This window comes from Hyposmocoma kahamanoa, unplaced genomic scaffold (genome assembly GCF_003589595.1).
Source record: "Hyposmocoma kahamanoa isolate Upper Pololo Valley unplaced genomic scaffold, ASM358959v1 99702, whole genome shotgun sequence".
Classification (NCBI taxonomy): Eukaryota; Metazoa; Arthropoda; class Insecta; order Lepidoptera; family Cosmopterigidae; genus Hyposmocoma; species Hyposmocoma kahamanoa.
This window is the reverse complement of record NW_020656001.1, coordinates 4103058-4129768: the sequence shown is the minus strand read 5'-3', so window position 1 is coordinate 4129768 and position 26711 is coordinate 4103058. Positions and strand designations below refer to the sequence as shown.

The 26711-nt window shown below is 36.4% G+C and overlaps 1 protein-coding gene across 8 annotated transcripts in view; it reads right to left on the bottom strand.

Annotated features, from left to right (window-relative positions):
- The window catches only part of LOC113239192 (potassium voltage-gated channel protein Shaker-like), a 334118-nt gene that overhangs the window by 85652 nt on the left and 221755 nt on the right, over positions 1 to 26711 (bottom strand). The window contains exon 1 of one of the 8 annotated variants that reach the window (XR_003311170.1): positions 2148 to 2753. The exons of 6 other annotated variants lie outside the window; for them this stretch is intronic. Coding sequence is in view for 1 of the 2 variants with exons in the window: in XM_026476072.1 (XP_026331857.1) it covers positions 2148 to 2260 (113 nt within the window). In the remaining variant the exon portion in view is untranslated. Of the gene's footprint in view, positions 1 to 2147; positions 2755 to 26711 lie in introns of those variants that run through there. One more of the 8 variants, XM_026476072.1, reaches the window with a different exon arrangement.

Here is a 26711-nt window from a genome sequence, read left to right as displayed (position 1 = left end):
AAATTGACCAGTTAACTTGAGCTTTGGCATAATGGACAAAAATTGCAAAATTACATATTCAATATTTAATTACCGATGAAATGTGATTCCGTTTGTTTTGTTGTTTTGCTGTTTTTCCCACACCGCCGAATAGAACAGCACGGCATTGTTAGAGGTGTTATCTTTATTACAATAAATACAGACTATTTTTTGGAACATACGGAGACGTACACACGGATCAGTAGTTGGCCTGTTTATATTTCAGTGCAAACGGGAGTTGACATTTATAAGAGCTGTATCGCTAATGTGTTACCAGGAATATATGGCCCTTATTTCGTCTGTTTTTCTGGTTATATACTCGATGTCTTGTACAGATTGGAACGTAAGTGCTTTTGTAAATAAACATTGGGCTGCGAAAGATAGCGCACGGCTTTTAATTTGAAAGAATTAGACGACACGAACTCATCGAAAGAATAAATATAACGGAAAATATAATGATATAATGGTTAATAAATGTGTCTATGATGGATATTGGAAAAAAATATCATAAAATCGCCCTTTATAGGACCCATGGTTACGTTTGACTGATATTTATTATCAACAAATGATATTTATTATTGAGGTAAACCTTCCCATTCTGAACTATAGTTACAAAAGTAATTAATTTAAATACCCTAATTCTAATGTACCAAATAACATTATATATTTTATCTATGTTTTAGAAGTGTCTTATATTCTTATCCACCACCTTGTTTTCGTTACGTAAGCATTTTTTTATGTGTTAAGTATATTTAATTAATTTCTTCTAAGTATTAATGTCTACTGTTTGTGCTAAAGTGTCTAATTATATAATTGAATTGCAGTTTTATATTTCTATATAAATAATACATACGATATGAGTATTACTGCACTTTTCATCAAGGAAACACTGGACCCCAAACCAGTGGTACGGAGAATCCATCTTTTTTTCTTTGACACGTGTAGAAATATAAACTTAGTTCCGAAAAATTAATTTGACTTCCAATGTGCAACAATCGCGAAAACCTAAGAACACTATATAATATATAATCTTTTATTTTTTCCAAACATTATTTCATCGAATTTTGTCCGTAAATTTATTAATTGAATTGTAAATTAAATTGCATCACTATGTTTATGCTTTTTAATGTTAATTATTGTGATATAAATTTGTATATTGGTTTCAATGTACTTTATAATTGTAATAATGAATGACATAGCTTGTATACGAGTTTAATAATTTGTTAAGTTATTCCCATTATAGATCCTTACGTGCTGGAATACTATTATACACACTATTAATAACATATTATACAGTGTTATGAATGATGATAGATATGTTCTGCCCTCAGTACGAAGAAAGGCATAACTGCTGTATAAAGTACGCATAGTTGTGCCATTTTTCATTACGAGGGCAGTATTGTAGTTAATGCAACATTTTTACACTATGTACCTATATCAAATGTGATTATCTCAGGATTTTCAAAATTACGTACAAACGTTCAATAGCATTCGACAATATTTGATAATTAAGTTAATAAACAATTTTCAGAGCGATCCAGTTAACAAGAAGTCTTGGTCCGTATTAATAAACATCTCCTGAGTTCGGTACATAAATATGTATATGGGCTGAGATGTCCCACATGTCTTTGAATAGTCTACGATTATTGTAGAATAATAAACCTCTAGTGGCTAAGACTTTACATTTTTATGAATGCATCCACTTGAGGTACATGTATTAATAAGCGGCAATTAGAACAACTCTAATAATAACCGCCTGCGCTTGGGATTAATTTATTAATACGAGCCTTTGACAATGGTGGTCATGTCGCGAGGCTAATAAGTATCGCACAGCAAACTTAGTTAACACTAAGTACCTAATATCGTAGCTACGTCAAGCTAGGGTGAAGCGTAATATAATTGCATACTCTATTGTCGGCCAGCGTATGTCACGGCAATTTGTGGCCGCGGCCGAGGTGTTCCCATTACTGAACAAAATGGCGACGGGCAAAATGAATAAGGCAATTCTTATGTATACAACAAGTAAATAAATTACTAGATTGAAGGTTGATCGTGATCACTGTCGCTTGCGTAGGCCACGGCGTCCTCTACAAATGAATCGATAGTATATGTGGAGGGTGGTAACTTACGCCTCTGTGTTGTCGTCTCTGGACTCGGAGCGCTCGGTGTGGGCCTGCTGTCCGCGGCGGTGCCTGGCGCGCTGGTCGTCACCCAGCCCGTAGAGGCCGGCGACCGCCGCCATCTCGCCCCAGGCGCCCCACTACACGCCCATGCCAAGAACCAGACCGATACCCCACTCACATAGTCATGGCCGGCGCGTCGAGCGCGCCTGGCAAACTTTCACTCAAGTGTTCTGGCGATACCGAACACTTAACGTTCATCTCTCTCGCAAGTTTAGACGTATAGCGGTGCTAGCATCACAACCCACGTGCAAACAGTCTTTCGAACTTCTGTGACAGCTCGGCTGTACACAGGTGGACCGCGCATCACAACTGATTCATCTACGCTAATACTAGTTTTTTAACTAATTCGAAAAATTTGGACGCCTTATTTGGTACAGTACGCTTCATCTACTAATCACAATTAATTATTGTATCTTGTCATAAGTTGAATTGAGAAAAACAAGCGATGATTTTGCTTATTTAGGAAGTGCTTTCTTTTATTTATCGTTACGGGTCTACGGGCTTCCTTTCAGATGTCATCATGAGAGTGTAGGTTTTTATCCTCACGTGTGGCGGTTGCAGCATCTGTACATAATGTTATTTATTGCTTTTTTGTGATTTCGAGAACGACACGAGAGGCGAGAGGGTCGCGAGGTGGTTCCATTGTTTCTCGGCGCATTGTTTTGAAAAGGATGGCTGAACAACTCTAGGCAACGGCCAAATTCATTAAAAGCAATTTGCACTGCGACTCCCGCAACGCTCCACAAAATTGAGCACAGTGTCTGTGGCGGCTTTAGAAACATTGAATTTAACTGCAGTAGTGATCGAGAATTAATTAAAACTCGACTCCGTGTTTGCCGCTGAGATGAAATGGACAAATTGCGACAGGAATTTAATGAATCTTTGTCGATAATATATGGTTTTTCTACAGATTTTCATTCAGACGCAGAGTTTCGCAAAACAAATTTTTACCAAGCCTATCAGTTTGATGTACGGTAGTGAACGTCCCTGCTATAGAAACCAGAACGTGCCGTTACACGTTTGGTATAATTTGTAGAGATAAATTGAAGAAGTGTGTAATAAGAGAGCGGGCCGATTTTGGTGTGTAAACTATATTGAGGATATTCTTTAAAAATGCTAAGTTAGGAGTAATTAATACCAACGGGCGAGTATGAAATTATATATGCGAGTATACTTGGTACTTGGTGTAACGGGCTGCTATCCGCAACTCGACGTCAAGGCGCCTATTTTGCGTTGCGAGTATACTTAACAGAGTAAATACTTATGAGAGTTTTTTTAGAAGAGAGGGCATTGTCTCTGCCCTTCCCAGTGGAAGACAGGCGTGTTAGTTCACACTCTATGGTCGCGCCGCCGCCGCTGAGGCGATTTGCCCACGCCACTGTCGTCGATAAATATGACCGGCGTAAAATGGGCGTGCCGAAAATTATTTACCTTATTATTATACGGTATTTCAGTACAATCGAAATTAGTTACGTTCCGGTGTAAGTATTTTCAGTTCATAGTATTTTTAAATTGACAGCGTTTTTTTCATGTGATTGTGTTTTTACGAACATTCTTATTTCTTAAGTACAAGTTGAAGTGTACAAAACGTTGAAAATGACTATTAAAATTTTAATGTTTAAGCACCCGACGATTGTACGCTCGGTGCACAAGTCTAGTTCGTATGTATGTGCGTGTGTATACAACTTTCAACATCGTAAGTAAAGTTAATGTATAAATTCAAATCATCAAGTGACGCCCTAGTTACAGGGGAGATAATAATAATAATAATAACGCACACACTCAACATAGCCCCGCACTAGGGAAACCCTGTGTCGCGGGTGCCATGGACACACACATAGACAACCACAAATTACACCCAAACTCACGAGAGAAATAAATGTAGGCCATACAAATATTTCTCCCGGCCCAGGAAACGAACCTGGGACCTCTGCGTCGCAGTCCGGCATGGTAACCGTTCGGCCACGGAGGCAGTTTAGTGTAGATATAAAGTTACCCTGGTAGTCGAAATTTCCGCTTTCATCATCGCAAGTAAACCTTTAACCGGGTCATAGCGGCGATATCGCTACGACCGTTTTAAAATGAGCCGTAACAAATTACCCAATTTAATAAACTTTAGATACCCCGTTATCAACAAATATTAATTTTAATTCTAGGGTCCTAGTTGTTGACCCGTCCTGTCCGGCGACGTTATCAATAGCCAGCAGCCATGTCCTATGCATAGTTTCGAACATTCTGAGATAACCGTTGTGACGACATCTGGGAGGTGCTCGCACCATTGGAACAAAACATATCAGCGCGTAAATCTATTCAAGTTCATTGTTAAATGGAACACTTGTATTATTTTCTGTATTGTTAATCTATTGTAGACGATACATAGAATAAGATATATATAGAATAAGGACGATAATTGCGCAAGAATTTGACTAGGAGCAGAGTCGAAAATTAAATATCAAACGCTGCGCCAGAATAAATAATTATGTAAAGCGTTTAAATTAAACCCCTTTGCCTTCGTATAAGGTTCACAGGCTCTGAATGACGATTAGTTCGGGAATTTAACTGCGTATAGTAAGATCTAAATTAAAATTATGTAAATATCAATTAATATTAATTGCAGATAGAGAGAAAAGGTATAGCTGCCGCATGTATGAATAATGGACGCGGGGATCCTGTGAATCGTTATCATATCAAAATTTTGCGGATAGAGAACATCAAATAAATGTAGACAGAAATGTAAGGTATGTCGACCTGTTCCTCAAAATACTTCTCTTGCGGATAGACAGTACTATGTCCGCAGTTCCTCCGCATATAATAAAATAAACAAGATTCTAGATATCTACACTTTTCCATTAAGAATAGGGAACTTAGCTCCGTTTAAACGGAAGGCTTAATCAATATGACTCAGTGAAAATATTAATACATATTACACTTATTTTTATGTATACATATACAAAATACTTTTAAAGATAAAATGGGTATTTCGATTCCTTTTTGGGGATGCGGTTGAACACAAACTTTTAATTGAACACAGCACACAACGCACACGAGCAAAATACCCTTTCACACATATTTAAAAATTGTTTTCCTTATTTCTCTGTCAATTTTGCTTGTATTCTTTTATTACGTAGAATGTTTGGCATTATAATGTTTGTAAACTAAATCCGGTGGAAGACGTAGCATCTGTCATACAGTTTTATTTAAAACTAATACGGGCGCTAATGTTCAACTTATCTTAAAGCTTTCTTCTTATAATAATGTAAAGTAATTTTAAGATACCATGCAAGAGTCCACGCGTAGAGGAATATTGGTTGATTCGAAGACGGTTTGTTAATACGGTGAAATAACTTATTGGAAATGAAAAAAAGCTGATGTCTGCAACGAATGAATATCAATAGAAATCGAACTCGATAATTCTGTTTATTCTGACTTTATTACATTCTCCCGCTGCCTGTCCAAATTGATACGAACCCATTTTGCTTTTCATTTTCAGTTTTATTTAAAAAAATCTATATATCATTTGAGTAATGTTGATCGAAATGTTCTATTTTCTCAGGCGGTGATGTGTGCAATTAAGTATATTTTGAATGTGACACTTTTCGTCTACATGTTTATTTGAGAGGCATGTACGCCGCTTAAAAAAATAGGTCGCCTATAATCATCATACATTTTACTTAAAAAAAAAGAAAATTATACCCCTGCTAACAAATGTAGTATTTATGTACGTTGTTAAAGTAAAGGAGTACACCGTTTTTCAGAAATAAAAGCAATATATCAATGCCTTACACAGAAAAACAATGGACAGTATTTATTTCATTACGTACAAATCCCTTCTAACCAACATATACCGGTTAAAAAGCCTGTACCTACATGACAAGTTGTTTTTATTATACCAACTGAGGGGATGAACAAATCGTGCACCTGGTGGTAACCGACACGCCAGTCCTGAGCAGTTGCACTCCCATTCAGAGTTTTAAATCTCAAAGATCTGAGGGGCACTGCTACTAAGCCAGTTACCCTGAGACATGGGTTGACAAGTCCCATGTGCCTGTAATTTCACTAAAATTGTGCAGTAAGGCACGCAGAATACCTGTGTGCTTTTTTTGGGCCTCCTTAGATATCTAAACCTTTTAATTTTCGTTTCAATCCAGTGTATTACAGGAAGTTTTGATTTGGTCGGGTTATAATTGGCTCTAACTTTAGGTGTTACAATTGCTTGCTCGTACTTTACGCACACACTCAACATAATAACGCACACACTCAACATAGCCCCGCACTAGTGAAACCCTGTGTCGCGGGTGCCATGGACACACACGTAGACAAACACAAATTACACCCAAACTCACGAGAGAAATAAATGTAGACCATACAAATATTTCTCCCGGCCCGGGAATCGAACCTGGGACCTCTGCGTGGCATTGTAACCGTTCGGCCACGGAGGCAGTTAAATAGAATAGATAAAGGCGTTAATTTAATGCATTTTAAATCTCTGTGAATCTCGTCGCGGCTAACAAAGTTTTCATCACTTTTATGCACTCATGAAATTATTCCATGCCTAAATTTGGTTGGTGCATGGTATTATCATGGTAGGCTGTCTTTGAAGCGTTGGGAACTCTGCAGTCTTAACGATAGAGACTTTTAGTAGCAGGAGTGCTCCTTGTGACCTCTGCGTGGCAGTCCGGTATGGTAACCGTTCGGCCACGGAGGCAGTTAAAGTTACGGTCAAAGACATTCTCTTAGATTTAGTGAGCAACAGTTAATGCAATGTGATAACATTGATAGTGAGTCAATAGTTCAAAAGAGAATTTTTTAGACATTAGCAAGTTAAAAGGTCTTTCGTCGTTCATTTCGAAGGAGCTTTATTGAGTTCTTAGGTTTTCGCGATTGTTACACATAGGAAATGAAACTTTTTTTCCGGATTTTAATCGCGTATATTTACCTTTACAGGTCCCATGGTCACAGTTGACTGAGGTGGTACAGTCTTCAACCAGTTATGTCTAATATTGATGCAAGCCACCCTATTTTTTCACTATAGTTACAATAAATAAAGGGCCCGAAACGTCGGTTTGTTTGAAAAAACAAATATACGCGATTTAAATCCGGAAAAATACGTTTCATTTCCTAGGAGTTTTATGGTTTAGGAAAGTATTAGTAAGGCAAGCATTAGAGAAGAAATCGCACGTGTAGTGGCAAAGGCTTGCCATGGTCATCGCTGCATAGTCCCTCTGCCGCATTCGGCATGTTTTTTTTCCGTCCAAGTCCTTTGTGCCAGTAATTTCACCCTTACCCTTCAAAACTGGAACGCCGTAATGCTCACATGACCGCTTGGCGGCAGAAATAGGTGAGAAGACGAACTCTTTAACGAGGACTACTAAAAAATTGATAACAAGCACCGCACAAGGCTGAGTATGTTCGAGTCTGTCTAATAATTTTATTTAAATTATGAATAGGCCATGTTATTTACAGATCATAAGTATTTTGAAATGTCGCAGAATTGTTATGAAACATTATTTTTGCCTTGTAATTACCACATAATATCAGAGAGTTCAAAATAGTCTCTTGCAGCTGATATTTAAAATGAAATAAATATATTCCAACTTGTAAAAAACTCTTGATGTGGGAGCAGTAATACGTAAACCCACGCTTTTGAAATCCCATTGGCGTAGGTAGAGACTATTGATCGCGACTTTGTACGATTCTGGCAAACCTCTCTTGCGGCGGCAAGAGTAAGAATCGTCCATGGCGATGTTAAGAATATTCTCGATTCGAGCAGAGAACGTCCTTCGCGTTCCTCTTTTTCCAATCTTGCCTTCCATGTCTCCAACTTCCAAATGCCTCCGTGGCCTAAAGGTTACCACACTGCAATATTTGTATGTTCTACATTTATTTCTCTCATGACTTTGGGTGTAATTTGTCGTTGTCTATGTGTGTGTTTATGGCACTGGTGATACAGGGTTTCCCTAGTACTGGGTTATGAGTTATATTGGCTCTACGTTATTCATCCGTATGTCCAAGTCACCGCAATACACACTTCTCTAATTTTGTTTTGTACGTCCTCTTTCAAACCACAACGGTCTATAGAAAACAGCTCTTCTTGCACAAATGCAAGCACTAAGTTAAAACTTAGGACGCTGAGCCTGTGATCCGGGCTTATTAAACTGTCAGTTCGTTTGCAATAACCTACTTCCCGTTCTAGTAAACCATTGCACTCTAATGTTGTAATCGAGGTGGTATTTGAAAACTCTAACCATGTCACAAAAAATGTGGGAGACAGTAATAGGCAACTACAATATTTACAGTTTTTATACCAATAGCAATATAGGCATAACTTATTATTTACGACGAGTATTGGTTGCGCAAGAGGGAGTGATAACGGTTTTATCAGGCCACTGTATTTAAAAATGTTGCCAGTAAATAAAATGAAGATATTGGTAGGAATGTAACATGTAACTAACTGTTGTTCAATTAATATATAGAAATATGTATACCGTTGTGTTGTCCCTGATTTGATTAGTCATTAACGAAACAATGCTTCAAATTTAAACGTGTGCCAACCTTAATGCTCTAAGGTGCCAACCTGTAATTTCCAAAATGTCTACCGTAAATTCTCAAAATTGATTAAGACGCTACTTCGAGAATAAATCGGAGTGGGAGAGAGAGGAAAAATAAATGAATAGAAATAAATGAAATGGCACTTGTTTGTGTAATCTAGGAATAAGTTGGATTTTTAGAAAATCTTAAATTCAGACTTCAATTATAGGAGCACAGTTGCATAATTAGAGCTGAACTTTGGCAGACAAAATCAATTTGCTATATAATATTTATACCTTAAGAAATGATTATTTTATAATGACTTCTTTGAGAAGAGCAAGGTGCATATATATGCCTTGTATACATAATTGGAGGACGAGAGACGAATAGACGGTAAATGCAGTGACCGGTTTAGGAATTAATTGAGTTTCAAAGTTAGTAGAAGAGCGCTAGAATCTCGGCTATAGCGTTCAATATGACGTTCTAGAAAGCGAATCGGATTTGATTAAACACAAATTGAAAGCTCAATAAAGGCAACCGGGTTAATTGACACTATAAAGTCGATATAGGTAGTTATATAACTGCTGTATCAGTGTTGCTTTGTATCGTCCAGCTTAGTTGCTTGAAGTTCGTATTTAACTGTGATATTCAAGAAAAGTTAACTTTATATCTTTATATAATCTTTATAATCTTTATAATATAATATACTAACTAATCACTTCTATTGAGATCGCGGGCAACATACTTTCTTAAAATAACATTAATATGGGTGCGGTTTATACCAACGAACAACGAAGGCGTATGTTCGATGTCCAATTACATTTTGTAGACGGAAACAAAAGCCTACGTCCATTGTCTAACAGTTTCGTATAAATTATTTATAATACGTGAATTGAATTTTTTAAATCTTCGCACAGCCATGTAAGGTATACCCCGTATTAACTACAATGTACCATAACAATTAACATAATAGTTGTAACTTTTTCTCAACTCAAAAGTTTGCTTATAGGCTTTTTTCGATTTCCATGGGATCCCCTCATCAGAGTCTAACTTCTTTATGACAATAGAAATGTTACGAACGCCTTTGTACATTTTACACTTTTTTTCTAGTTGTCATGTTGACCGTGATTTGTTGATTACATGTATTTTGTCAAGTGAAAAGTTGACTTTTATATACCAAAAATATTTTTTAATTTGTGATAGCTGAAACGAACCCGGAACAGCATCGTTGGCATCAGGGACCACCTCGAGAGTATTTCCCCTTTCAATCAAATAAAGAATTTTTAAAATCGGTCCACAATTGACGGAGAAATCTGTAAGTACACTGACATTGAGCATTTTCTGTTTCTGAGTTGGTGACGACGGGACCGCCACGAAAGTACACATGCATACATACAGCCGAACGTACAACCTCCTCCTTTTTTTGAAGTCGGTTAATAAAACAACAAAACTTCATCTGAAAGGATTTTTCCTTTTCACTTGAGTTTTACCCTTTATTTCTACTCGGTATGCGTGTCATCCGACAAAAATGACAGTACAGTCTATCAAAACGTTTGTCACGAGAGGAATCCGGACGCGGAATGCGCTGGCGATCGCAAGTAGGTACATCAGATTACACAAGTTACGATGTGTAACAGAAAGACCTAAAAGTATTTTATAAGGGCGTCATAAATTTACAACACAATTTGCCAAATTATGCTATTTAAAAAGTAATTAAACAATATTAACGTATAAAACGTACAATAAACTATTTGAAGTTTTGTGTGTACGATTTCACGACAGTTGCATCTTTTTCTGGCTTATACATTTTATTTTGATAACTTGACACATTTTACATTTTATTGTTGTTAAAATTGACACAATCAAACGCGGCAAAGTTAAGTTAGTTTAGACCGATGAATATTATTATTAACGCAAGTGAATAGATAATTCCCCTTATACATGTGCGTATTGCTAACGTTTGTACGGGAACAGTATGAGTTTACTTTTTGTTACTTTTAAAACAAACTTCATTTCCACAAATAAATTTATTATGAAAATGACTCGTTCATATCCCGTCCCATAAACCCTATCAAGTTCACCCTATAAGGTACCTATTATTGCCTAAGTTTCTTTGTAGTGTTACAAAGTGTTGTGATATGAGTTTACGTTTTGGAATGTTCACAAAGCAGTAAATTAGAAGAGTTATCAAAGGAACTGAAAATTGATTATTTTCCTCGAACATTACAACTGTATCTCATCGAAAATTACAATTCTGTCGGCGTGCATATTAACAACAAATGAAGTCTGTGGGCAAACGTGCCGATTCAGCTTTGCATAAGTGTACGTATACAATGCTTCGAATAATTACCGTCGCACCGCCATCGCGGTGGAAAATAGGTTTTTAATTTTTGAAAATAATAAACATTTAGAATGCAGTTGGAATTGTTCCCTGTCCAAACGTTAGTTTAATTTTTTTACTTAAAAATGAAGCCTCCTAAAAGTACTTTGAAAACCTCCCCTTGGAGGATATATCCTTGTATTAGAGCAGACCTATCACAAACTCTACAACACCTCTACGTGCAGTGGTTGCACCAAGAGATTAATTTAGCAGCACAGTCCAGATTTAGTGTAGACGGGTTTGAATAGTAAGTCAGCCAGCTTTCCATGAGCTTCATTAACAGGTCACGTAGTACGTAGTCAGGGGAAATACTGACAGATAACGCTGCGATTGAACCTATTGAACGCCTTCATGCAATAAAGAAATAAATAAACATAGCTCCGCACTAGGGAAACACTGTGTCACGGGTGCCATGGCAATACACATAGACAATCACAAATTATATATTTCTCCCGGCCCGGGAATCGAACCTCTGTCCGGCATGGTAACCGTTCGGCCATGGAGGCAGTTGTGGCAATGTCACCTAGGAGAGGTTGTTTCAGATCATGTTTCTTTCTTAGATAGCTAACACTGTTTAAATAGTCATTGGCAATATGTTGTACTATGTAAAGCATGAACAATAGAATAGAATCATTTATTTCACATTATCAATTTCATAATATAACAATTCGAAATATAATGTCAAGGAATAACATAATCGTCATTAATGTAAACAATAATTTTATTTTTAATATAAAATAAAATAATTAAATGTGGTCTACTATTGAATATGTGTTAAGACCAGGCGTTAATTAAACATTTGTTACTTCCACCATATTTTTATGCTCGGAGCTTTCGATAGTTATGTTAAAAGTGTGCAGAATCTACAATGTATAGCCATTCTTACCGTAAGCGGTATACATTTGACTTGGAATATTTAAGCGTCGAGGCTGACCTGCTCTCGCGCCTGCATATAAAAAAATTATATATATATATATTTATATATATTAACTATAGTTCCGTCTATATTAGTTGATCCACGGGTAAAATATAAATGAACGTCATTCAAGGTAGCACTATCACTATGTTTAAGCATACTAAATTAATATTTGATAGTCAAAAATAAGCCAAATCTTGGTCGCGCCCTCTCTCAGTAGGTTAGGTTAGTACCTCTATGAAAAAGCAGAAGAAACGAATTTGCTTGATTTTGCGAACATGGTCTGAGGTTTTTTAACCGACTTCAAAAAAGGAGGAGGTTCTCAATTCGACTGTATGTTCGTTTTTTTTGTATGTATGTATGTTACGCGATAACTCCGGTATTTGTGCACTGATTTTCATGATTCTTTTTTGTTGGAAAGGGGGTACTTCCGTAGTGGTCCCATTTCATTTTGAAAAAATAATCCACCTCGCAGGGTGGCTGTTCACGCATGAAGATTCACTTTTATAAATAGCGCCTAACTTTAATTTAGGAGCAATTACTTTAGTGGTTGATTGTGCTATTTCTCCAATTCAAGGCGTTTTTCTCGCAATATACTTCGAGTAGTGAGAACCGATTCTTATTATCTCCAGTGTCAGGCCCTGTATAATGGCGAACTAGGGGATATTACAATAAAACTTAGCAAATAGACGTAATTCCACGTACTTTTGAGGTCGGTTGTTTTAGTACTCTGTACAGAGATTATTAATGCTCATTTGTCTCAGTTTTGAGGCTCAACATGAAACTATCAAAGTTAATTTATACTAATCAAAGATTAGTTCAGGACAGATTATAAAATAAAATACACAATGATTTAATTTATTTTTCACCTCACTCGCTCGGAAAGGCTTTCTTTCTCATTAGAAATCTGCGCGCAAAAGCGCTTTTTGCACGCTAGCGTGGAAAAGATTTTTGAAATTCGAACCTGACGGTGGACTGTGATGCACCCACGGATTTATATATTTCATAAACTGGATCGCGCACTTCGATATACCAATATTACAAATTTAGTCCTTATTGGGTTACGTTAAGGTTTATTTTAAATAAAAGTATAAAACCGAGTCAAGTGAGATAGCTCGAAGTAGTGGTCTGTCCGTGTCTAACAAGTTGCCAACGCTAAATAAAATCATCTTAGGTTAGTGTCTAGTCTATTAACTTTTTAAATTTAGGTTAAATAAAATTACCTTGAAGGTAATATGCTTTTACTGTAATAATAGAAAAAAATATATCACACAATGAAACATTCTGTTATGAAGTAGCATATCAAATGAGTATACTAATTTGTATTATGAAATAATATTAGTATTTTTGGTCACTATAAGCGGCCATATATTCTGTAAAAATTAAAAAGCTAAAAACAATATGGATGGCTGAAATATGAATGAACACCCTATTAGAAAGAGACGCATTACTGCTTTGGAGCCTCTCGCTCGCCTCGTTTTATTAATATAATGTGCGGTCGAGTTTCATAATATATCCGTGGTGCACATAACTTTTTCCTTCAATGAAAAAAATATCATAATGACACGTTCAACTACGTGATTTGTCGTACATTATTTATGTAATTTAGATCCCTTGGTATATTTTATTCTTATTATGGTTGATATTACATTGACCACGATAACTAATTTTGCTTATTAAACTATTTTAATTCGTCGAAGAATTTTAATAATATTCATATTTAAAAAAAAATTAATAATTTCAATAATCACCCAAAATTATAAGTACAAGCAAAAATAAAAATTGATGAGATGCAAATTCAGAACGCATCCGAAGATAAACTTTTTCTTTTGACTAAAAAACAATAGTGGCGTGTTCTGAAACGCGATTCGTCATGATGTACATTAAGTATTTATATAATATTAATCCGTTAGTATAATTCATTCTTATTATTATTGACATTAAATTGACAACGATAACACTGATTTCGATTTTATTGGATTATTTTAATTTGTCGAAGAACTAAAATAATTCCGTTAACCATACGTGGTCTAAATTCAGAACGCACTCAAAACTAAACTTAGTGTTTTCAAATATGTTTCAAATTTTCATTTTAATCCCTTCAATTTCAATATTTTGGATTGAATTGTACTATAATAAATTGAAAAGAAACAAAACATAAGCGAGTCCGAGTCTAGCGGTGATGAAAAACCGATTTGTTATATTTCCACTGTTTTTCTTTCATCTACCATTTTCCTCGCTACAGTGAGGTGAAAAGTCGTGTGTTCTGCTCTGGATTCAATTTTCTAATTTTCAGTATTAGAATCTTTCGTTTGCTCAAGTTTGAATACAAGCACTCGCGCCAAACAACTTTGCAGCCTTGTATGACAAATAACTGTCGTGTTGTCTCAGAGAAAATGGATCAATCATTAAAAAAGACTACCGTTTAGATTTTCTTGCCTGCTGCTTTTGCAAATTTAAATGATAATTTAAATACATAGCTTTACTAAATGTGTGTTTATATAAATTGCCAAAGATTGAATTGAATTAGTGTGGAAAGCGTATATCCCCAAAACCCCGCCACGCGGGCGGCTATCATCCCGGACGAGTTCGATTTATAGCTTCCTAGTAACTGGGAGCTCTTTGTGGGAGCGCTTAGGTTGCTAGGCAGTTTAATATTTTGCTTTGCTTTGGCTTTCAAGGGATGATAAGACTATACCGCCATTTTGGCTCAGAAGCCATGTGTGGATTTATATTCAAGAAGATTTCCACTGCCTGCACTTTAAAAAAACAAATACCTACAAGGAATAAATTCGCTTTTACGGAGACATTTACAAATCACCAATTTTTAATTACGGATGTTGGCCTGTCAAATTTAATAAAATTTTGTAAACACATTCAAGAAACTATAGTTTTGTTTCGTGGTTTTTCCCCATTAAATTATTTATAACTTAAACACTCACAATCTATCGACCTGAGTGGCCTAAATTTCAGATAAAACATGGTATAAAAACGTTGAAACTGCTTGAAATATACGTTAGAAGCAAATTAGATTTTTCGCGATATATAATAGTAATCAACCCAATTGTTACTTACATTTTATTTTCTGTATATGACCATTTTAAACTAATTTTAACGAATGAAAATTAAGCAAACTACTCGTTTTTTGCGTGCCAGTGTTTGAGGCCGTGACCTCACTGTTATTCCAAAGAAAGACTGTTCTAAAATAGGCACTTATCATGCCGACGCACGTTTGGAAGTCTACCGTGCCCAGATATTATTGTTGTAACTCATCCTTGAAGAATGGAATGACAAAGAACAATTAAAGGAGTTTTACTGCATTGATTAGTACGCGGTGCACAATCTGCGGTATGTCGGATTTTACTGACATTTCTCATTAAAAATAGTGTTGTCAGTAGGACGAAGTTAATAGTCTAGTACCATAGCTGGCAAAAATTCAAGATTACAGCATTTGTGTCGTCTTTCACCAGTGACCCACATATTCTAATAACGTACCGTTACTAATGCTCACTCCAGTCTGAAGGAAAATATTTGAGATATATAGAGAGCGGTAGGACTAGCCGCCGGCCTTAGTGCCGAAGTGTTGAGGGCGTATATTGAAAATTTCAGGCAGCTATATGGAATTCCGTACTCATGTTTATTGTATTTTGCGGATTTGTTAACTGTTAACTGGTGTCGTCAATTTTCTTTCGAGAAAGTAACTGCAGTAAGGCGTTAAACAACTTTTTAATTGCACAAAGAAATAAGGTCGTCGTTATCAAAACCCAAGACGACAGTAAAGTGTTCTCAGACACGGCGTTTCCGCGTAGTATGCTTGCTATAATCCTCTTCTAAAATATTTGAATTATAATAATTATAACTTTTTTATGAAAAAAAAACAGACTTCGAAAGTTCGTGGAATTGTATTTATTTGCCAAGTTTTATTGAAGTCGGTTACTGGAAAGTGTAAGAAACCGGATTCATCCCCTAGTTGGTCACTATTTATTACACGTGGAACATTTTCTTCAAATTTAAATGGGTTCAATACTGACGTACCCTCTTTCCAACAAAAAAGAATCATCAAAATCGGTTCACAAATGCCAGAGATCGCGTAACAAACACACCAAAAAACAACAGTAAAATTGAGAACCTCCTCCTTTTTTGAAGCCAGTTAAAAATACAGCGCAATGACAACCACACAAATAGGCCACATTGAAAATGATCATTCGTTTATCCATAATTTTTTTACGTAATAACTAGTTTCAAAGAAACTATTCTACGTTGTGATATAGAGAGGTGAATGATGCTGCAGATAATCCGGCCTGCAGTTCTACAGTCGCTGAGTCACATTAAGGCGTCGGACGATTTAATGACACGGTCATTTAATTGAGAAGATTTGAAAAGAGTAACGACCGTGAACAGGAACGTGAACCTATTCGAAGCTCTTAGTGTGAATAAAGTTCTGCAAAATGCACCTAGAGTCAACACGTTCGGTGATTATTTTTTGTTGGAAAGAGGGTACCACCATAGTGGTCCCATTAAATTTTGAAGAAAATCATCCACCCCTAAGGTGGCTGTTCACGCATGAAGATTCATTTTTGTAAATAGCGCCTATATTTTATTACAAGGAGCAATTACTTTAATGGTTGATTTTGCTATTTTCCACTTCAAGGCGTTTTTCTCTCAATATACTATAAGTAGTGAGAACCGAATTTTATTATCTCGTGTCAAGTGCCGTATAATGGCGAACTTTCGGGTAACCGATTTCAATAAAACTTGACAAATAGATATAATTTATAATTACTTTCGAGGTCGGTTTTTTTAGTACTCTGTACTGAGATTATTTTACTTTTTTATGTGTTTTTTTACATAATTTGTGAAGGCTGAAGAATCCTAAGACGTTAATATATATTGAATGTAATGAATAGAATATATTAATTTCGTTTTTTAAGAAATAGGTGATAAGTTGTGTCCAATGTTTGAGAGAGAACACTGACTCCTGTAACACAGGTTATAGGAGAGGGAAACCCTATGGGGTTTTAGTGGGGTAGGCCCTCCAGTCTGGAGGGAGAGTCCCCACATAACCCCTGAGTCTCCCTGGGCTCAGAAAAGATTTCCCCCCGTCAAAAAAAAAAGGGACTTCACTACTGTGTTGTAACTATTTTGTAACATTATATATTATTAAACTATCTAATAATATTGCAGCAATGACAACAAATAATGAAGTAACAAAGAATACGCGATGCTTGCCGCAATGCAGCTGTGAAAAGTACAGTTCTGCAGAGTCATGCAAAAATATAACTTATTTTGAAATCTTTTTCCTTTTATACAATTCTTGTTCTGCTTTATTTGTTTTCTAATTAACATTTTTTAAGTAGGTACTTTACAAGCGTGCGCGCTCTAAAGCTGTATCAATAAAATCAATCGTTCCCATGTCACATTACATTATATTATTCAAGACATTACATTGTAGGCGGGACCTCGTCTTTGTTCTCTCTATCAATCAATTTAAGTCAGATCAGTGGAGAATTTGGTCACCAATCTTCTCTTTACATGTACGACAATTGTATGTCGTCCATTAAAGAAAGTTTCAATCGCTAGGAAGTATTTACACATACATATTATATGTATAGACATTTGTATATTTATATTATAGGTACATGGGACTTGTCAACTTATACCTCACGGTGACAGGCGCAGTGGCAGTGCCCCTCAGATCTTTGCGGTATAAAACTCTGAGGCCACTACAACTGCTAAGGACACGTGAGTCTCGTAACACCTTTGACCCTTAGCACGATTTGTTCGTTCTGTCATTGGGTATCTTAAAAAAATGTAAAATTAAAACCAAACTTTAGGAAAACCAAAATTACCTTTACCATGTAAAAACACTTGGTATAGCAATGAGTTATTATACTAATCTTACACCATTAATAATATTATTTGCGAAAGCGTCTGGCCCTATAAAGAACTGTTCTATTGTGTTAAAACTTTTCTCTGTTTTTTTAAATTAAATAATTTATTGATGGAAAAGGCAAAGGTTTAAAACTATACCAGCCAGGTCTTGTGTAATTTTGACTTAACTCACAACATAAATTATTAGCTGTATAACAATAAACTTGATTCGTTTCTTATTTATGTCTGTTCTTAATTATGTATAAGACTATGTAAATCGTTAAAGTTTTAGTTGTTTTGTTTTTTATGTCGTGCATTGGTGTGCTCCGTGATTTAAAATGCAGGTTTATTAAATCTATGTAAATTACTTGACTCTGCCTGTTCGGATCTAAAGGAATAATGAATAAGCAAGAAGGTTTAGCTTCTTGAAATAACGTATGCTTTTTTGCTTCTTTCTTTAAGTTTTTAATGAATTGATCCATTCGGTAGTTAAGTAGCAGTAGAGGTCCTTGTGAAATAGTTCGTCCAGGGCAGTACTGCCACCTTGCCTATTTCTGCCGCCAAGCAGTAATGTTAGCACATGGAACTTGTTAATATAAGTCTCAGGGTGACGGGCGCAGTGATAATGCCTGACGGGTACTGTCACTTGATATTATAAAAAAAACCGATAAGTGCGATATTTTGTTAACAAACACGAAGTGATGCCAAAAAAATCGTAAACAAACATAATTTGCACTTCTAATACTTTAAACAAAAGTAGTGAAGACATGCTACTGAATTTTAGTCTGTTTGTGCGTTTGTACACGCTAATATCGATAATGGCTTAACCAATTTCTTAACTTGGCTTAACCAATGTATTTCGAGAAGTTTGGATTGACATTTTTGATGTTCGTTTAATTCAAATCGGGTAACAAATAAATAAGATATGTTAATTTTAAAGTGAGTCTCCTAACGCGTGTAGCAGTCGGAACGCAGAGTACAAAAAGTCAGCGATTCGATGTATCTAGATTTTAGCATTATTGTGAGGAAAGTGTACGTACTAAACCAACCAACACGGTTTCCTTTTCATATACATTCATATTAGTTGGATAACTACTTGAACAGGTACATGATTGAGCTAAGTAGTTAATTTTAGGGAAGGCTTTTAAGAACGCTTTATAAGAACTAAAATTGGTAGGAATATCCCAAAAGAGCAAATGTAAAGTTACGATACTCGTCGACACGGGATGAAAGACCTTTGTCTTTATGATAAGAACGAAAAACAAATCGTGCGTGTGGTATCGGCGGTCCGTACTGAAGTGAAAAGTCTTTTTTGGGCCTTATTGCAGAGACATTAAGCTTTTTCTGCGCGGCAGAAGCATTAATAAGCGCGTTGACTCCATTAGGGCGCGTTCCCATTAGTAACGTAACGTTTTATTCGTCGTTGGACGATTATCGCATCTAGCCTGTTTTCATATCACGACTTTCTGTCGTGACTGTGTCGTGGACTATTATTTTATCGTTGGATGACTGTCGTGTCTAGATGTTCCCACTATATCGTGACGACAATTTATCGGTTCACCGTAGGTCACCGGTTTACGGTAGTCGTTTGCTCAATAGAATCGTTTGAAGCTACGATTATCTGTCATCACATTTTTATCGCCGGGCGACTGTCGTTCTAGCTATTCCCATTATCATGACATTCTGTCGTCATAACGTCAAAAAGTCGTGAACAACTGTTAATCGTGTTGTTCTATATGTGAGCAGCTTTATTTAAATATACAAGTCACGACACTTTAAACTGCACGATTATCTGTCGTCACGACATAATGGGTACGCGCCCTAAGTGTAGTATCGTATAAACACTATAAATAGAAAATCTCTTAAATTTCAAGGACTATAATAAGGGCGCGCAAAGTTTGTACAAAGAGTTTGTGTACTATAGTATGCAGTAACTGTTATACAAGGTTTATGTAATACACATTTAGATCCGGGCGAATAAAATGAATAAAAAATTTGCATTAACACACATTTACGGAACAATTTCTTGAAAAGCACTTTAAACTTTCGAACCTCCTTGGAGAAGAAAGTTCTCAAATGACGCCTACACGAAAAGAGTCACTCCATTTACACTTTGTGATAGTTAAAGTTAATGTTTTAGGCCTTAAGTTTTTTTTATTTCTTTCCAAGTGACTTTATATTTATGTGGTCTCTGAACGTGACAGGTGGAAGGTAAAGTCAGGTGTAGTAAGTAGTTCATTGACCACAAACCAGAGATTCCCGTAAAAAGTACAAAATAGTGTTGATCCGTGGCCTATCGCTAGTGACGGGAGTTGTCAACTGAAATCATCTGAAATCATTAACTAATTCGTGCGTGTCGACACGTAAGAACTGGCTCGCTACATAGACAAAAATGTTGTACGTTGCATAAAGCGATATTCTGATCGGTTTGTACATAACACTAAGGTATACACAATGAAATACGTATGTTTAAATGGCATTAAATAAAGGAGATAATTGGAGACTCCGAGTCGATCAACTGTAACGGCGGACGAGAATATGCGAAATCATGCAAACAGTATACGAGGTTGAAGGAGACTTTAGCAAACCTGAATGTGAAATTCGTTAATGACATTTGTGCACATATCTCCATTACATAATTAATAATTAGACCGAGATTCTCGCGGAATTGTAAAATAAAAATTTCGAATTTTAATCTTAACCTTAACCATGTTTATCTTGATTTATACGTCGTGAAATTTAAATTGCCGTAATATTTTGTATTTACAAATATAAATGATATTTACTGGCAAAAAAGCTTTATTACACTTATAAATCTTTTCTTGTAAGCAGATAAAAATTAAAGTACGGCCAACAGTGCTGCTTGATAATTTATCAATAAAAGATAAACTGAGATGGTTCGTAAGGAGGACAATTCGCGGCCGCATCGCATTGTAATCGATATCAATAGTAATCATCTTCAAGCATGAATCTCGCGAAATCTCGCAAAAATCTCGCAAAAGTTGTAAGAGTCTTTAATAAGTATTTACATAAAGGTAGATAGAAAAAATACCTATAGAAGAGGTAGATAATAAATAGTATCCTTTTGGGTAGGGAATTCTGCCTCGCCTGTGGGCGTGGGTGGATGTTCTAAATTATCCGTAATCCAACTCTTAAAGTTTCGTGAGTAGGCTGTCGGTCGATAGGGTACAATTCTCTGTACAATTGTCAAAGGATGTAGGCTCGCATCATAAAACATTAAAAAGCTATCTTGCGTTACTCGATCTACGATTTGAATCATCTACGCGTGCGCAGTTTTGAGAAATGGTCGTTCGCCAATAACTGTGAGACGCGTGGAGTTTTGAAACGGTTTAAAATATGTGTCTTCATTCATAAATATCTATCAGGGTTATGCATTATTATCCTACTCATTTACATAGTCTCTCGGTATAACGCACAGGTAGACAAAGATGATGACTTGGGTAAGTTGGTAGGGTTCATGGGTCGCTTAATTACAACTGTAAATCAAGGGCATTTTAACACCATTTTTGTAACACGACTCTAGCTTTTTGTTAAATCTAAATGTAATGGAAATAAATGTCCGAATAAACGTGTTAATCTCCTCGATAGTTGAAATTCCACGACGTAAATTTTGCATAATATCCGCTCACGCGATACATGCAGCCGTAGACGCATACCACACCTAGAGGTGACGGTGATGATTTTATACCGATTTATCGGATATCGAAGTTATAACAGGTAAAAGAACTAATATTAATTGCTATTTCGGTAACTACTCTAGCAAACCATAAAGTTAAGTAGCATTTTTTAAGTTTACCCCGAATATAAATGTTTATAAACTATACTTTAAGGAGTAATTTCATGGTAAACGTCAGAACCACTCAAACGGAATATTATCATATTTATCCAAGTACACCAAAAATTTCATTAGTGCTTTTTAAGTGCAGGATTTGCGGTGTATTACTGCATTTTATTTGAGATGTTTTTGTTGGTAGTACGGAGGGTATTTATTTAGCAATGCAGAATAATAATTTTTATTTATAAAAACTTGTATTTAGACTGAATGCTTTTCTAATTTGCGAAATCAAATAGCCGCCATTTTGCGGTAGGAGGAGCGCATCGCGTCAGCGAATAGGAACACAATAAACTTTGTAATATTAATGGGCTCGAAAGAGTACGAGAAAATTATGTATTTCAAGATAGCAGGTGTAATATCACCGAATCGCTTTGTTCCATCAAAAGAAAATATCGTATAAATGTGGAAGCATCCATTTGACAAAGTATCTAGAGACCGAAATAGTTGCAGAATTAACATTTACGTAATCGGCACATTTATTTTTTCGGTTTTCTTGTTTCCATATCCATAGTGTACAATATAGAATTGCGGCCCGAAATTTAGCCAGCTATTTCCGACTACGGGTAATGATTATTAATTTTTTTTACTTTGTACATTTTGTAGTCAATTACGATCTCTGGTACTGATAATGAGTAGGGAATATTGATGAAGGTGATGACAACTTACAACAACAAAAGCGGAAGCCGTTCTCCAAGCGCCAGTACAAGGGAGATGAATGAATGCACGAAATGAATGAAGAATTTAGCTCTCTATAAACCTTGTTTGTTTTCTTTACACTCCAATGTATATAGCTTTTAAGACTTTCGTGGTTATTCACTAAATGATTATCTCTAGTATCAGGTTTCTTACCACGGTATGACTTCTTTTTATTTTCCCGATATTTCGGAACGGTTGCACGCACCATGGTCACGGGTTGAGTGCAACCGTACCGAAACATCGGGAAAATAAAAAAAGTCATACCGTGGTAAGAAACTACAATGTAAATTAAATTAAAGGTTCAGGCTGTGTTCGTAAATATTAAGTAGTTCTTTCAATCGGTAACACTTCAAATCTTAGCGACTAAAATTCTAAGATCAAGTCGCTGAGCGAGAATATTACGTCAAATGACAAAAATCGAAAAATACAAAGAAAACAAAAAGAAAAACGAAGATTAATAACTATCAACAATGGTCAACTTTCGGCAAAGTAGAATAATTCAAAAATACTACTACTGTTATTTAATTAAAACGCGAGAGGCAACAGCGGGGTTAACCCAGTTTAGCAAAGACAAATGACGAATACAAAACGAACGTGAAAATTCAAATATTATAATAAAAATATAGAAATATTAGAATTTAAATTTATTTGATTGATATACTGTTATTTACATATTAAAACTATTTAACATGTGTATGTACTTGCATGTCACTACCTATTATGTCGGTTTTCTTATCTGTTTATTTATTGTCGAGTTAAATATGTATTGTCGTCTGTGGCTCACTCGCCCGGCCTTGCTGAAAATCAGCGCCACGAAACGGTTAAAAAATGCCTTTTTGTGGCAAAATCTGAGCAAGTCCCGATTGCACCAGGCGCGACACGATTATCAATTGTTTTAATTTATAAAAATTCTATTATTATTATATCATTATATATTTTAGACTCTCACTTCTTCGAGGGACTAAAAGATTAATTTTGAATTGTTATTAATATTATTATAGTTCCTCTGTTGTTTTGTTTATATGTGTTTCTGTGCTTGTGTAATAAACAGTTTTTTTCTTTCTTTCTTTATTGAAAAACATTTTTCTGTGTTGAACTGAATCTATATTTTGAAGAAAGTCAGGCGACTGAATGCTGCGGTGGACTTTATTGATTTGGGGGAAACAAGCATGAAGGTTTTTAGGTAAGTTCAGTGTCAAATGAACCCATAACTCAATGTATCGTTACCAGTTTGTGTATAATGTAAATTTAACATAGCACGTACAAAGTTATTACCAATTTTTAACATCTGGATTAACACGATTCAAAAATTATATTACCGTAGCGCCAAATGCGACTTTTCAACATTCCGCAATGCAACAGACGTGACCGGTTAATTTATGTTGCACCCCACCTCCCGCTACCTAGTTACCACTCCCAAGCCCCCATCCCCTAAATTTCTCAAAGCTGGTAAATCACATTTATAATTAGGTTTCTTATGTATAATTATGCGACTGGTATTATAAGGCGTAATAATAAATAATTAAAGATACCAAACTGATCTTTCTAAATGTTCAGAAATATATGTATATATAAATTAGAACACACGTTTCCTAAAAATATGTCTTATGTTAATTAGTTTAGGTTAGGTTAGGTCAGGTTAACTGTGAGACAGACGTACGGGGAGAAGGCGAAGGCAGTTCGCTGCTCGCCTGATCCCCTAGTGAGGCCAGCGGGCTCTGGACTGGGACTCCGGAGCCTGCGTTGCACGGCCTCTCTCGTCTGGGGGCGGGTCGGAGGACAACCGACTCGCCCCTCCGTTGGCGCGGGAGCCCTGGCGCAAGCTAGGGCGGCCGGGCGGCGTCGTGGTGAATGTTCACCGATTCCACGACTCAACCGGCGAGAGGGAAACCCGGAGGGGTTTTAGTGGGGTAGGCCCTCCAGTCTGGAAGGAGAGTCCCCACATAACCCCTGAGTCTTTTAGAGCCCAGGGAGACTCAGAGGTATCCATAAAGATTTCCCCCCCGTCAAAAAAAAAAAAGGTTAACTGTGAGAAAAGTTACCGCCTAGGTAACGTATTCATGGGATATTCATGCCGTGTGATAGGTCAGTTTGAATATTTGACTGCATTTGAAATACGTTTCTACGTTCTTGAACAAAGAAATTCGCCTTGAGCGCTTTGTCGTTGTAAGTGTAATTTTTCCACGAGAGGAGTAGTAAAACTTTGTTTCACCACAAAGCCATTAAGAGCTTAAACTTAGACACGTACAGTGTAACTCCACTCATTGTACTATTGTGTAAACAATGCACAACTCGTTGGACAATATTATTGCTTGTATTTAAAAAAATGTCTCTAAGGTCCTTGTCAAAGAGTTTATCTCGGGAAGTACTGCCATCATGCCTATTTCAGCCACAAATAAGTAAGGGTGACGGGCGCAGTGGCAGTACTGGCTCCTCAGATCTATGTAATTTAAAGCTGTGAGTGGCACTGCAGCTTTTAGACTTGTCGTTTATCATTAGTCGTATGATACAGCGGCGACGTTTAGTCGCGGCGAAACTAGCGATTTATATGCGGTCGTTGTCGACTTACGTTGAGTAATTATAAAACGTGAATCGCTTTTGCATCGCGATTGTATCGCTGCTTAAGTCGCGCGTGTGTTATTGCTACAAACGACAGCGTCGAGCGTCAGTTACAAATATATGATTTTATTTATAAAAGACCACAAAGTATTATATATGTATAGTAGTATGGAACGAGAAAGTTCCATAGTGTGCACGAAAGTGTCACTCCGCGCGTCAGCGTTTGGAAAAAAAATATTTTGTTTTTATTTGTTGTTTGATTACCAATGAAAGCAAATAGTTATTATTTTGCATTATTGTTATTAATACACATGTATATTCAACTAAAAATATTAAACAATATGAATTGTTTGACTCGTAAAAGGAATTGTCTTCCCCGCATCACCGAAGACATCAAACTTCGTGTGTGGTGTATTCTGACGCTTCCAGCGTAGCAATATTTTCGTGGCCGAGTCGTTAGGGTAGACGATTAGCGATTGCATTACGAATGAATAGCTGCAGACGCGCTGGTTAAAGTCACCGTGTCACAGTGTAATCTCTCTCCATTCATCCTCTTACTTAATACCGTTGAAAAGCAATTCAAGTGCAGTAAAATTACATTGAGTATAAGTAAACGTTCCTTTTTGCTATATTTGCCTGTACAGGACAAAAAAAGTCATTAGAGATAAGGTGAAACACGTCGGCAAAGTATGAAAATAAAAATTTATGAGTTTCAGCTAAAGATGGTAAATTCAATTAAGGCGGGGTATTTCAACGCGAGCCTACATTTTAGGAGGTGAGAAGCGGGGAACCGCCCCTTGCGTATTGCAACCCGCGCGCTGACAATTAATATGAATAAAGTAAGAACAGGTGCAGAAAATTTGGCACAGATTCGCCCTGGACAAGCGCCCGATGGCGGCTGACTATGGGCAGCGGGCGGCACTGCGTGTCGTTAAACCGCTAAGTAATTTTAAAATTTTGAGATTAATGTGAATTTAATAACTACAGGGCTTCAGTTGAAAACGAAAATTTAGCATGTGCTCTCTAATACTTAAAGAAAAATATGTCCATGTAAAAATCATGTACAAAGTTAGATATTTTGTTTTTATGTAATTCGTTTTAGATTTTTATTTAAGCCTGTTTTTAGGATTTTATATGATCGGGTGAAGTACATCGTATCCTGTAACAAATTAGCACATTCCTTAGGCGTATCGTATGTTTTTTGCAAGACCGTTAATTAATAGTTAATACCTAAACCATTTGATCTAGCAACACTTTTTCTCGCTTCTCCTCCAGCGACTGGCCTTAAGCCTCGTTGAAGCCTCCAGTGACCGGAAGAGGGGCAGTTACTTCCGCTAAAGAATAAGTTTAACCTGTCCAAAAGGGAAACGATGCCCCAGGGCGCGGCTCAGAATGGAATTATCTACGTTGTGAACTGTTCTTTTTTTTCTCTCTTCTATAATAAGCATATTAGGTACGTTATTTCCTTTACCAGCTGTAGACCTCCTTGTGAAAGAGTCCGTACAGGAAGCACTGGCACTGTACCGATTTCTGCCGCCAAGCGATAATGTGAGAATTACTGCGGTCCGGTTTGGAAGGTGCTTGCTTTTGCGGAAGACAGAAATAGGCAAGGTTACCTTGCTACTACTACAAAGTACTGCCGTACTTCCCGGAATGAACTTTTAAACTTTGAAGCCCTTGACTGTGTATCTGTGTGTCTTTCTG